At 45.2% G+C, this 13,811-nt stretch overlaps 1 protein-coding gene across 3 annotated transcripts in view; it reads right to left on the reverse strand.

Moving 5' to 3' along the window:
* Nucleotides 1-9,822: 9,822 nt before the first annotated feature.
* The window catches only part of CTXND1 (cortexin domain containing 1), a 45,921-nt gene continuing 41,932 nt past the window's right edge, over nucleotides 9,823-13,811 (reverse strand). For all 3 annotated transcript variants that reach the window (XM_043922447.1, XM_043922449.1, XM_043922448.1), the window contains exon 3: nucleotides 9,823-13,799. In XM_043922447.1, coding sequence (XP_043778382.1) covers nucleotides 13,558-13,737 — 180 coding nt within the window. In that variant the 5' untranslated portion in view covers nucleotides 13,738-13,799 and the 3' untranslated portion in view covers nucleotides 9,823-13,557. The remainder of the gene's footprint in view (nucleotides 13,800-13,811) is intronic.

Raw genomic sequence — 13,811 nt, forward strand, 5'->3', positions numbered from 1 at the left:
TGCTTTTTTTTTTTTTTTTTTTATGGCCACACCATAGGCATGCAGAATTTCCCATCCCAGGGACTGAACCCATGCCCCCTGCATTGGAAGCTTGGAGTCTTAACCACTGGAATACCTGGAAGTCCTTGTGTTTTTGGTTTGACTTGGTGGGTCAAAGCGTGTACCGCTTCCTCGAGAGGCATTCTTTAACTTGTTTTTTGGTTTTTATTAGTGAGGGTGAGGGTCTTATGTTTTTCATCAGACATCCTGGGCCTCCTGGTATTTTCCAGAATATGGGAAAAGAATGACACTTGTATTGATGAAGAGTTCTCCAAAGAAACAGAACCTACGGGAGATTTATGGGGAGAGAGGTTTATTTCAAGGAACTGGCTCAGGTGATTGGGCTTCCCAGGTGGCATTATTGGTAAAGAACCTGCCTGTCAATGCAGGAGATGTAAGAGACATGGGTTTGATCCCTGGGTCGTGAAGATGCCCTGGAGGAGGGCATGACAACCCACTCCAGGATTCTTGCCTGGAGAATCCCATGGACAGAGAAGCCTAGTGGGTTCATAGGGTTGCAAAGAGTTGGGCACAACTGAAGCAACTTAGCATGCACATGTGATTGTGGAAAGTCCAAAATCTGCAGGGTGGGCTGGGCAGCCCCAGCCTCAGGGAAGAGCTGCAGTATGAATCTGAAGGTAGTCCCCTGCAGAGTCCCCTCCTCTTCCAGGGAGATCAGGCCTTTTTCTCTTAGGGCTTCAGCTGACTAGATGAGGCCCACCCATATTATAGAGGATAATCTGCTTTATTCAAAAGTCACCGACTTCAGTGTTAATCTCATATGAAAAATACTTTCACAGCCACATCTAGACTAATATAGGATCAAATTTGTGGATACCATGGCTCAGCCAAGTTGACACACAGATTTACCCATCGCAGTACCTCTCACATTTGTGGAGTCCTATCCCCAGGTCACAGGTGCGAGGCCTTGTACCAAGGCCACAGACTCGGAGCCCAGCACCAAGGTCACCTCTAGAACTGACTGAGCCCCCTAGCCAAGGTTGCCGTGAGCCGCCCTGATCCTTACTGGCTAGTTCCCTGACCGGTAAAAATACCCACCCTAACCAATCACCTAATGCCACCCTTCCAGCAGGAATTTTCCTTGTCTTGAGTCTATAAAAGTTGGCTACTGACCCATGAAAATGGTTGGTTCTCCCTTGAGCCAGCCTGCTGTTCTAACAGCATCCTGTGGGGTCTCCCTGGTCTGTCAGGAGGTCAGCCTGCTGTGCTTGCTGAGCTCACATCATCTCTGCTCTTTGTTCCTAATAAACTCTCTTCTTTCTGAAATGCTCTGTGTCTGGAAATTCTTTTCTAACTTGTGCTTAGACAGGTTGTATTCATAGGTCCACCTCTGCTTGGCCAAGAATATACGTGGAGATTCACTTGTGTCTTAATATTTACAAGAAATGAGTGAAGACACAAACTATTAAATACTCTTTATTCTTCTCCTTTGGCCTACATGTTTTCATAATTACAAAACAAAAATATCTGCAAAGCTATGGTTTTTATATGAATGAAAATTCACCGAATATCAACTATAAATGAATATAATTATCATTGCCCTTGAAGAATGTTAATGCGATGGCGATGGTGGGATGAGCACTAAAGATACACAAATTCATGAATTGCTATATCGATATTTTTAAAATAAAATTTTATTATTTAAGTTAGTTTTTCTTGCCTTAATTTCTTTAGAATCACTACTTATCCTTTCTTAAGCTATTCACATAATATGGGTTTTATTGACAGACTAATGTAAATGATGATAAAGTAAATTGAGGTAAACTCAAAGTGTATGAAATGTAAATATTTTCAACACCTTAAATGTTAAAAATTGAAAAATTTACTTTATATTCATTTCCAGTTATTCTTTTTTAAGAAAGATTTTTTGATGGGGACCATTTTTAAAGTCTTTATTGAATTTGTTACAATACTGCTTCTGTTTCATGTTTTGGTTTTTTGGCCCTGAGGCATGTGGAATCTTAGCTCCCTGACCAGGGATTGAACTCACAGTTCCTGCATTGGAAGAAGTCTTAACCACTGGACCACCAGGAAGTCCTCAATAATTTTTCTTTGACATTCAAAATTATCTAATAAAATTAAAAGGTAAGATATAAATTATAATTAAAGAACATTAACACATCAAACTTATTTAAATCAAGTTGAAATGTTTAAATTTATTTTTTAAATTCAATTAAATCCTACTAAATACTTGTTATAAAAATAAAACTATTTGCAATCCTAGTGTTCAGTGTCATCTGGTTGCAAAGTAAAGAATTAGTATCTCTCTCTATTTTATGTAAATATAAATTAATATGAATTAGTTGACATTGCAAAATGGGCCCTAATTGCCATGTGCAACTGTTGTGAATGCCATGCCAGAACCACACATTGAAAAACAAGGAAATGAATTTAGGGTAGGACTGAGAAATGACACTGGGGCAATCATCTGCTGCATTCATGCTGCAGGAAGTAGTTAATGACCATCAGGGTCTCTTACCACGGTGCTTCTGCTCCCCTGCGCCCCCTGGAGGAGGGAGGAAGTGTCCATCGAGAGCACTGGCACGGACCCACTACACAGCTGTGTGGCGTTCACACGGGCACTTTTGTTTTGAGGGCATAACCCGGAGGTGTGGAGAGATGTTCCCCTGGGGCTTGAGTCCCAAGGAGATAGGGGCCTATGTGTTCTTTTTTTTTTTTTTTTTTTTCACTTTTTGGCCACACCACTTGGCATGTGAAATCTTAGTTCCCCGACCAGGGATCGAACTATTGCCCCCTGCAGTGAAAGCTCAGAGCCTTAACCACTGGACCACCAGTGAAGGCCCCCCCCCCCCCCATGTGCTCTTGAATACATTCATGTGTGTGTGTGTGTGTGTGTGTGTGTGTGTGTGTGTGTGTGTGTAATAGGCTGGGTCCTCTGGAGCATGGATCCCAGGGAAAGCCTACCTCCTCCCCAGGCCTACAGGCAATATTGCGCCTTTACCTCTGTCTCTAGACCCCACACTGTCTCAGATATCTTTTTGTATAAATGAAGACACTTGAGGACTTCCCTGGTGGTCCATGGTTAAGACTTCTTCCAATGCAGAGGTGTGGGTTTGATCCCTGGTGAGGGAGCTAGGCTCCCACATGCCTTATGGCCAAAAAAACAAAAACATGAAACAGAAGCAATATTGCAGCAAATTCAACAAAGATCTTGAAAATAGTCCACATCAAAAAAATCTTTAAAAAAATAAATGAAGAGACTTGTTCATTTCACATAACGAAAGAGTGGTAGAACTGAGACTAGACTCCACAGCTTTGAACTTCTAGGTCTAATTGTGAAACAGTGGTTGGAACCTTGATTTTGATCCTTGGAAGTGAGCTTCTCAAGGCAGGGTTGTGCTTGACTTATCTTTGTGTCCAAACCCGGTTACACAGGTTGTTGTTTAATCACTTCAGTCATGTCAGACTCTGCGGCCCCACGGACTATAGCCCACCAGGCTCTTCTGTCGATGGGATTTCCCAGGCAAGAATACTGGAATGGGTTGCCATGCCCTCTTCCAGGGGATCTTCCTGACCCAGGGTTCGAACCTGCATCTTCTGCATTGGCAGGCGGGTTCTTTACCACTGAGCCACCAGGGAAACCCAGCACAGTAGCTGCTCATAAACATGTGTGGCATTGCATCACAGAGTTGCCTATCTCATCACTATGAGCTCAATATGAAGCTCTTCCAAATTCTGTTAGAGCTGCATTTGGTAATCCAAGAGAAGGAAAAGGGCTTCCTAGGTAGTGCAATGGTAAAGAATCCACCTGCCAATGCAGGAGATGAGATTTGGGTTCGATCTCTGGGTCAGGAAGATCTTCTGGAGAAGGGAACGGCAACTCGCTCCAGTATTCTTGCCTGGGAAATCCCATGGACAGAGGAGCCTGGTGGGCTACAGTCCATGAGGTCACAGAGAGCTGGACATGACTGAGAATCTGAGCAGAGCAGAGAAAGAAAAGATCGTGTGTTTAAGGATGGTCGTTGCGGCACTCCTGATGCAGCCCAAGTTCCAGCCCTGTGGGTGTCATGTCATCCCAGTCCTCCAGAGTCATTTCTTACTTAGTGTCTGTTCACAGGAAGCCAGAGCCCCCATTCCATCTTCAAGGTGACACCCAGTATTTCCCCACTTAGTGGGCTGACTGATATGAAATGGGGCTGACTTGTAATATTTGTTGTTGTTTAGTTGCTCAGTCATGTCTGACTCATTTGTGATGCCATAAACTGTAGCCTGCCAGGCTCCTCTGTCCATGGGATTTCCCAAGCAAGAATACTGGAGTGGGTAGCCATTCCCTTTTCCAGGGGATCTTCCCAACCCAGGGATCAAACACTCATCTCCTGTATTTGCAGGCAGATTCTTTACCACTGAGCCATATGGGAAGCCCCCACAGAAACAATACAGGAATGCAAAAACCAGATTTAGCACTACAATATTTTATGACAGTAGAAGGTAGCTGGAGATTCTACATGCTATCAAACAATATGATACATATAATTACTGGGAGGAGGCGTGGATTAATCAGCTGCTTCTCTGTGTAGTCAGGCTGAAGGATTCTGAGTTCCCCGGTCCCTCTTAATGACTGTATTAGGCCAGAGGACACCCCTTTTCTTGGAGAAGCGAGCACAACAGAACCTAGTGAGGTCACCCTGTTCTTGGTGCAGAAGGGAAGAGAGAGAGTGGACCAAACTTCATAAGAAGCCCGAGAAGCCTCAGTGATCGACACTGATCCCCTTTCCTAGAAAGTCACAGTTTGAAAGTCGGTTTTGAGGTTCTCGCTGGGCCATGCCTAAGATCTGCTGGCAGGAAGAGCATCCGGGGCTCCATGCAGGTTCCTCTCCCTCTGTTCCTCCAGACCTGCTGGTCATCCTTCCCTGTCCTGCTGTGTCTTGGGAGGAGGAAGACCTCCATGGATGACATCACCCAGGCTCACGCCCTCTGGCTTCTGCCTGTGCTTCAGTAAAGGAAGCACAAGCTGAGGGTGGAATGTAAGAGGAGAAAGAAGGCAGGGGTATCCACGCTCCTCACTCCTTCCCTGCTGGGCTAGGGTTTGGGCGGCTCCCTGCCTACCTATGGCTCAATAACACTTGCTTATTTGTGGTTCCACTGTTCCTTCCCTAAGCAAGAGCTGGCAATGGCTTCTTGTGGTCATCAATCCTGAACTAGTCACCATCCTTTTCTCTCTCTTTTTTATATTTTCAACATTTTTTATTGAATAGTTGGTTTACCATGTTGTGTTTAATTTCTGTTGTACAGTAGCAAAGTGACTGTTATACATGTGTGTGTGTGTATACATATATATATATATATATTGTTTTTCATTCTGATTTATTACAGTCTACTGAGTATAGTTCCCTGTGCTATACAGTAGGACCTTTTTGTTTATCCAGCCTATAGATATTACTTTGCAGCTGCTAATACCAAGCTCCCAATTCTTCCTTCTCCTATCACCTCTCCCCGCTTGGCAACCACAAGTCTTTATGTCTGCAAGTCTGTTTCTGTTTTGTAGATATGTTCATTTGTGTTGCATTTTTAAACCCTGCCTACATTTTTGAAAATAGTCCCTAAATTAGACCCTTTTCAATCAATCAAACCCTCTTCAGTTGCTTCCTGACTAATAAAGCCATTGGTACCAGGAGTGGCGTCAGGAAACAGGCTCTAAAAATAACATGCTGGAATTGGGTTTCTTGCACATTAGATGAGCACAGAGTCACCTCCTGACTGGGGAAGGCAGGACATGAATAGTCTGTATCATGTGATGCTGTCACATTTATCAAAATATTATCAGTGTTGGCATAGGATGGAGTGCACATTGAGAGTAAAGCGCTAGGAGGAGAGTTATTGGTGGGACTTCCCTAGTGGTCCTGTGGCTAAGGCTCTGGGCTCCAAATGCAGGGAGCCCACATTCTACCCCTGGTGAGGGAACAAGATCACACAAGCCACAACTAAAGATTCCACATGCCACAGTGAAGACTGAAGATCCCATGTGCAGCAGCTAAGACCTGGCTCAGCTAACTAAAAGAACGAATGAAAAAATAAATGTTTTTGAAAAAATCATTGACAGTTAGTTGCTAGGGGAATATTGATGATTACATGGATTCTAGGATAGGTGGGCTGCTCTTGATTGTCCTGGAGAGTTTACATAAAGAGGAAGATAAACTCCAAATCTTGAATTCATAACTAAAGTGTCAGATGGAGAAGCAGAAGGCATGCATGCAGTGGTAAAGTGACTTTCCTTAGGTGTAGGACAGACGAAGGTCTGGCTTGCAGAGTTGTAGTGCCAGGGAACCGTGCAATGCCAGGTAATTGTGTGTGTCAATAAAGTCTCTTAGCTGAGGCAAGGACCTTGAAACTTGCTAAAAATACAAATTATAGGACTTCCACTTTGCTGTACAGCAGAAATGAACACAACATTGTAAATCAATTATACTTTAAAAAGTAAATAACCTCCCCCCAATAAAAAAAACAATTTATAGTACTTTGATTGACAAATTAAAGGACAGACAACAAAATCAACTGAATTAAACATTCTGGAGTGGGGGTCCAGAAATTGTGTTTGAACAAACTTTCCAGGTGATTCTGATGCACGCTAAAGTTTGAGAATCACTGTACCAGAAAGTACTTTCTGCTGCATCCAGATCAATAAAGATAATAAAAGGAGTTCACCTTCATCAGGCAGCAGGTGGTGGCACACCTTAATTGTATTCCCTCTGAGGTTCGCCAGCTCTCCTCTTTGTTGTATTGCGTGGGACCCTGATCATCTTGTCAACCCGTAGCTCTCACAAGTGGCCACTATGTTGATGCTTGTGCTCAGTCGCTCAGCCGTGCTATACTGATGACATGCTGCTAACTGCCTCTGCTGAGTGGGGAGTAGCAAGGACCACAAACGGCACGGGCTTGCCAGAAGGTGAGAGCAAACCCCTGCAGACTGGCAAGCGGATTCTTTACCACTGAGCCACCTGGGAAGCCCATCATCAATGTATATTAATGCCAATTAAAATGAACAAATGAATAGCTCTCTTACTTCTTGAAGTGAAAATCTTCGTTCCAAATAAAATTTGCTTTCCTCACTTCCATGGGGAAATGATTTGCTTACACAGATCCTGCTGTCTCTTAAAGCCCACTTCCCGGAGCAATCTTTCAGGCCAAATTCATCACCAGCCCTTCTGATCTGAATAGATCTCCTTTTGAGTTTCTTATGACTTGGCTTCAAGTGTCTGATCTGGTCTAACGTGGAAAGTCTTTGGCAGCCACGTGTCCATCTTTCTCTCCACCCCCCATTTGAAGGCAGGGACCCCCAGGCACTTCTCTTCTGTGTTCTGGTGCAGAGGGGCTGCTCGGTGGCCAGGCAGTAAGGATGGCAGCCCCGACTCTTGCTTCTGCCATCATCCTGTGTCTGGAAGACTCAATGGTTAGCAGGTACCCTCCAAGGTCAGTGTGGGGCCTCTGCATGTGCCCGCCATATTTCAGAAGTTTCTTGGGTTCCAGTGGCCGGGGACATGTTGGGATATCCCCTCTTAGGTGAGAAACCTCGCTTTTCCTTGGGCCGTCCACTATGAAGAAAGAGGCTCAGTGGTTTATGAACCTTTTTGGGTTTTTGAGGCAATGTGCAACACCTTCGTGTGTACCACTCTGCTGCATGTATTGGGTGCATCCTAAGGTTGCTATGTTTTTTTATAATTTAATTTAATTTTTATTTTTTGGCTGGAGGATAATTGCTTTGCAGTGCTACATTGGTTTCTGCTGTACAACATGAATCAGTTATAAATATATATATGTGTATGTATATATATATTATATACATATATGTACCCTCCCACATGAGCCTCCCTCTCACCCCCCACCCCATGCTGAGATCATTCTTCAGGCATCTGGGTCTCCTCATCTTGTACTCGTGGGCAGAGAAGGGGACCACTGAACTGTCAGGGTGATTTACTTCAGCATCTGAGGGGAAACGGGGCTGTTGCAACACAATGGCGACAAGGAAGATTGGCTCTAGAACCCAGGACTTCACTGAGGAATTTCTAGTTACTTCTCACCCCATATCCCTATTCTGTATGTCTAGCCTGGGCGCGTGAATTTATTTATTATCTTGGGGCATGAAGTAATTAATTAATTAGTTATCTGGAGGCATGCATTTATTTAATATCTGGAGGCATTAATTAATTAATTATCTGGGGGCATGGATTTATTTATTTGCTATCTGGAGAGATGAATTTATTTATTATCTGGGGGCATGAATTCATTTATTTATTATCTGGGGGCTTGATTTTATTTATTTATTTATTATCTAGAGGCAGGAATTTATTTATTATTTGGGGCTTGAATTTATTATCTGGAGGCATTAGTTAATTAATTACCTGGGGGGCATGGATTTATTTACTTATTTATGGTTGAGCTGTGCAGCACATGAGATCTTAGTTCCCAAACCAGGGCTCGAACCCAAACCCCCTGCATTGGAAGCTCAGAGTCTTAACCTCTGGACCACCAGAGAAGTCCCAGTACTGGTTAGTTTTCATTTGCTCTATTTCACTAATATATATGAACCCTATCACCCAGAGTTCCCTGTTCTTTTGCTTTTGTTGTTTTTGGCTGCTGGGACAGGAGACTAGAGGGCAGAGGGTGAGAAATCTTATTCCCTTTCCACTGAGCTGCACTTTGATTGGCTGCCTGGAGCCATGGCTTTGGTTGGGGAGGGGGTCCTCTTCCAGTGGCTTCTGGGGACACCCTCTCCTTCTCCTTTTTTCTGGCTAAAGTGGTGATGGATTTGCATTGTCATGCATGGCCATCCATGGGTATTTTGTCCCCTTCTTTTGTTTCCCTTGACCCTGACCAACCTCTGTAAATATTCCGTCATTGAACTGTCTTCATGGAATGCTTTGGGGGTATATCTCTCTCCTGCTAGGATTCTGAGTGATACAGGTCCCCAAGACAAACTCCCCAGGAAGGAGGAAGTATCTTAGCCGATGATGACCAAGGACCTATGGATTCAGGGCTGGCATGGCTGAGGCTGTCTGTCCCTTTGGACACAGCCAGCCTCATGTACTGTTTGGATGGAGTGACTGGGTATGTGAATGTGGACCAGGGAGCTTGGCTCAAGCGCCTCTCAGCAGACTGGGCCATAAACAAAAAGGGCATTGCAGGCTGTCCTCCTTCACACATGCAGGACTGTGGATGTGGAAGCACACTTGTGGACACGCCAGGCTTTGAAATTCTCCCCATCTGATGTTTCGAAGCAGAACCAGCTCCTTTTGGATTGAGTTAGCCTCAAATTCTGTGGCAATTTTATAGGAGAGGGAGTCATGGGTGTTTCAATTCAATAAGGGACTTCCCTGGTGGTCCCGTGACTCTGCGCATCCAATGCAGTGGGGAGGGTTCCATCCCTGGTCAGGGAACTAAGATCCAGCATGCAGCATGGCATGACCAAAAAAGAAAAAAAGAGTAGCAATTCAATAAGAACTTGTAGATATTTGAGCAACTAACTGTAAAAAATGAAACAGAGTTGATGGGAATTGATAGACCAGGCAGGTAAAACTAGTGTCCTCTATTAGTCATACCAGCCTGTCTGAGCATTCTCAGGGGTCATGTTTTTGCTAGCGACCATCACTGATTTCTTGCTTCTGCTCTTTTTCTCTACCTCACCTGTCCCTAGCATGTCATCCCTTTCCAGATAACATTCCTTCACATCACCCACTTCCCAGATGTCTTTTATCCCGCCCCCCCGAGATGTCTTTATTGCCCCGCAAACACCACGGCCACAAGGTGGATTGTGTATCAGACTTTACTGAGAGTTTAGGGTAACAGGAAGGGACTGGAGCAGAGCACAGAACAGGCAACAACTTAAAATCAGCCACCAGACACCACTGTCTGGAGACTCCGTCACCCATACCATGCAGCAGTGACTTTTTCTCTGATCATATTTTGCCTTAAATCCTGGGTTGAGGTCAACAACTCTTTCTCTCTGATGCTTTTCATTTTCTCTCTGCCAGCTTCCAGTCTTCAAAAATTCTTTCCATTTCTTTCGCTGACCAGTTTACCTCTCCATCTGAAGCCCTAACTTCATCTCAGCCAGCTACAAACCGGCTAAGATGCTCTGATGACAAAGGACCATCTCCTCCATCCTTTAGCAGCTAAAGCAACAACAAAAGCTTGAAATATCAGTTGGGTTATCCCTTATTATGATCAAATATTTAGATGGCTCTCCCTCCACCATGTGTCTCTAAGCTGCAGGGGGTGTCATTTAAATATTTATTATCCACCATCCTGAGCAAGCCCCAGGGTTCATCATATCTGTCTTAAGCTTTCTTTCTTTATTTTTATTTTGCAACATGTATACTAGGGAAAAATGAAAGCAATCCAAATACTTAATAACAGGATTCTGGATAACTACACACATGCACTAGATGGTATGGTTTATAGCTACTAAAATGATAAATAGGAAGCCTGTAGCAGAAACATGCTTATGCAGAAATGTTATGAGATACTGATTAAAATGTTGTAACAGGAGGCTTTTATGAAAAAATATATCTTGCATGTGGACAAAGATGAGAAGGGAACACATGGACACACAATGGAAATCACTATTATCTATCTGGAGGCTTAGAATAGGAGTGATTTTGAAATGTTCCATCTTTTGCTGAAATGTTATTATTTCCCTTTGCCACCAAAAACAGTCAAAAGAGATAGGGTGGGAAATATTAGCAACTCTAGGTGTGGGAAAGAAATAAGTGAGACCAGAGGACCCCCAGGGCAGTGCCTCTCAAACTAATTGATCATATCCCTCCCTAAAAACATATTGATACATTTAATTAATGTGTGTGCATGCTCAGTCACATCCGACTTTTTGTGACCCCCATGGACTGTAGCCTGCAAGGCTCCTCTGTCCATGCAATTCTCCAGGCAATAATACTGAAGTGGGTTGCCATTTCCTCCTCCAGGGGATCTTCCCAATTCAGGAATAGAACTTGAGTTTCCTGCATTGGCAGGAGGATGCTTTACCACTTAGCCACCTGGGAAGCCCAGGTTCGTGCAGAGAAATCACTCAGTGGATCTTGCTAAGAGATTCCTGGGCCCCACCTGCAGAGATTAGAGTTCTGGAGGTCTGGAATAGGGGGTCCATGATTTTGGATTTCTAGCAAGTTCCTCAATGTTGCAGGAGCTATTTGTCCTTCATCAGGGTTTCAGTAGTACAGCCCTCGGGCACCTGTTATTTACTCCTTAGAGCTCTAAAATATCTCCAGGTGAGGTCTTCAAGACCTCTTGTTCCTTGGGATCTGTTATTTGCTGATTGGGAGTTGGTTCTGATTGGCACTGTAAATCCAGGCTGATGAGCTTTTCACAGAAGTGCTTGCTATCTCTGAGGTAGGCTGCAGAGTGAAGGCTGCTGCTGGGCCTGAGGCAATGTACAGGGTCCTTGCTCTAAATTGTCCCCTCAGACGGAGCCTCCAATGCATTTGTCCACTGTCTTCGCCAGCTGTCCCTTTCTGCATCCCACACAGTGGGGGGTGGCGTGGGGAACAGCTGGAAATGCCCTGGAATGCTGCCTGCACAGCGGTGCCCCTGTTCACTTTCAGGTCACCTCGTGGTGACGGTGCTTTGGAAAGCTGTTTCCCAGGTGACCCGGGATGGGGCGGTACTGATGGCAGGGATGCGGGTGATGGGAAGGGAGCCTTGAGCTTCTTTCCAGCTGCAGGTCACTTCTGAGGGAAATGGCAGGCATGCCTTAGAGGGATGGAATAAATACCTTCAGAGTCAGGGGGTGTTCAGGCGGTCTCACTTAACTTCATATTGTGTTTGCAGGATTACTGATGACAATGATGATTACTTAAATTAATAGACACCATATTCCTTGAGGTGCTGGGTGGGAGAGGTTGCTGTGAGCATTCCTCTGACCAGGTCCTGGCTGGGAGGTCTGGTTTTTCAGAAGGGCCCTGGGAACTGAGGAAAATCCAGGGTTCCAGATTCCTCTGAGAGAGAGGAATCCAGACCCCTCCTTCTCCCAGTTCAGACCCCTGGCTTCTCCTGGGGGTGGTAAAAATCAAGAAAAGACACGAATGTTTGCCCATGTTCTCTCATTTCATCCTCACAACAACCTTGAGAGGTAGATGTTATTCCCTCATTTTACAAATGAGGAAACTGGGGATCAGAGAGGCTGAGTTATTCAGGACTATAGGGCAAGATAGAAGAGAAGTTGGGACTTGGGACCAGGTTTGTGGACTCTGGTCCAGTATTCTTGCTGCAAGTCCTTAGATTTAGGTGATAGAGTGTGAGGTGGGTGAGAAGGGTGGGAAAAGAGGGAAAGGAGTCATTATAATCAACAACTTATTCCTTGTCTCCCCCCACGGCACATTTACATTCAAAGCACTCCCCCTCCTGCCCTTTCATTCACATGAGGCTTACACAAAACAAAAAGGGCAAGGTTTTTCCTCCCCCTTTATACAACAAGGGGACGGAGGCACAGAGAGGTAAAGTGACTTGCTCAAGGTCACACAGCCTTAGAGTGACAGACAAGAGTAGAACCCAGGTCTTCCTGTCTGATATTCATCTCATATACTGTGTGCTCTCAAGAAGTCACTGGGTGAAATATTTTTGCATGAAGAATAGTGGAGGAAAAAAGAAACATATGACCAACAGAGATAATTATTACACCATGACCTATCCACCAATGGAATACTCTGCAGCCAGTAAAAATGATGGCTCTGAAGAGGGTTTGATGACATGAGAACGTGTTCATGCTCTAATATGAAGCGATGCAACACCATGCACACAGTTTGCCTATTGAAAAATATATGTAAAAATACTGAGAGAAAATATATTAAGATGGTGGCTTTGGGGAAGTGGGATTATAAGTATTATTTTCCCCCTTTCCTTCTATTATTTATCTGTATTTTTCCAAACTTCTAAAATACACATTTCATTTATAACAGGAAAAAATATACCCTTCTATATTTTAGTTTAAAAAAATATTGCTGGGAAGCAGCCCCTGTGCCTTTTGTGAATTTGAATCCATCCGCTTCCCTGGGTCACCACTCTGGCACCACTGCCAGCCCGTGGGAAGGGGGGGATTTCAGGTGGACGTCTGTGCTCTGCACCCCTGGGGCGAGTGCGTGTGCTACTTGGCATGATCAGGGCAAGGGTGTCCTTAAAACCCGACCACTGTTACATGATCTGTCCTGTATCCAATGCCAAATGGGGCTTGGCATTACCCACAGTCTCACAGAGTCCCCAGCCTGGACCCGGGCTACTGACTCACGGTCCTCTCATCCCCAGACTGGCAGGCCATGGCACTGCCCCCAGCACCCCACGCATCTCGGCCTGCTGCTCGTGTGAGCGTGGACAAGGCTAAGGTGAACCTTCTCCATCCCCGGTGGCCGAATCTGTTCCCGCCTGCCTCCAGGCGCTGGCAGGCTGGTGGCCAGGGGACGGAGGTGTCCCAGGGCAACCTCATCCAGAGAGCGCCAGGGTCTCAGTCCCTCCCCACTGCCCCTGCCTGCCCGCGCCTCAGTCGTCCAGGTGCTGCTCCTCCCAGGTGGACGTGGGGATGGCACTGTAAGGGTCCATGATGACCTTGGCACAGCGGATGATCATCACGACGAGGAACAGGCAGAGGAAGACGAAGCAGGCCAAGGTCAGTCCTTTGTCCACGTCCACGTAGACGGGCTCAGGCGTGGGGTCCTCCATCTCTCAGTGGCGGCTTCGGGCTCCTCCTCCGGCGCAGGGTTGACTGGTACCATCTTCCACCCCTGTAGAAAGCC

This window comes from Cervus elaphus, chromosome 13 (assembly GCF_910594005.1).
Source record: "Cervus elaphus chromosome 13, mCerEla1.1, whole genome shotgun sequence".
NCBI classification, from domain to species: Eukaryota; Metazoa; Chordata; class Mammalia; order Artiodactyla; family Cervidae; genus Cervus; species Cervus elaphus.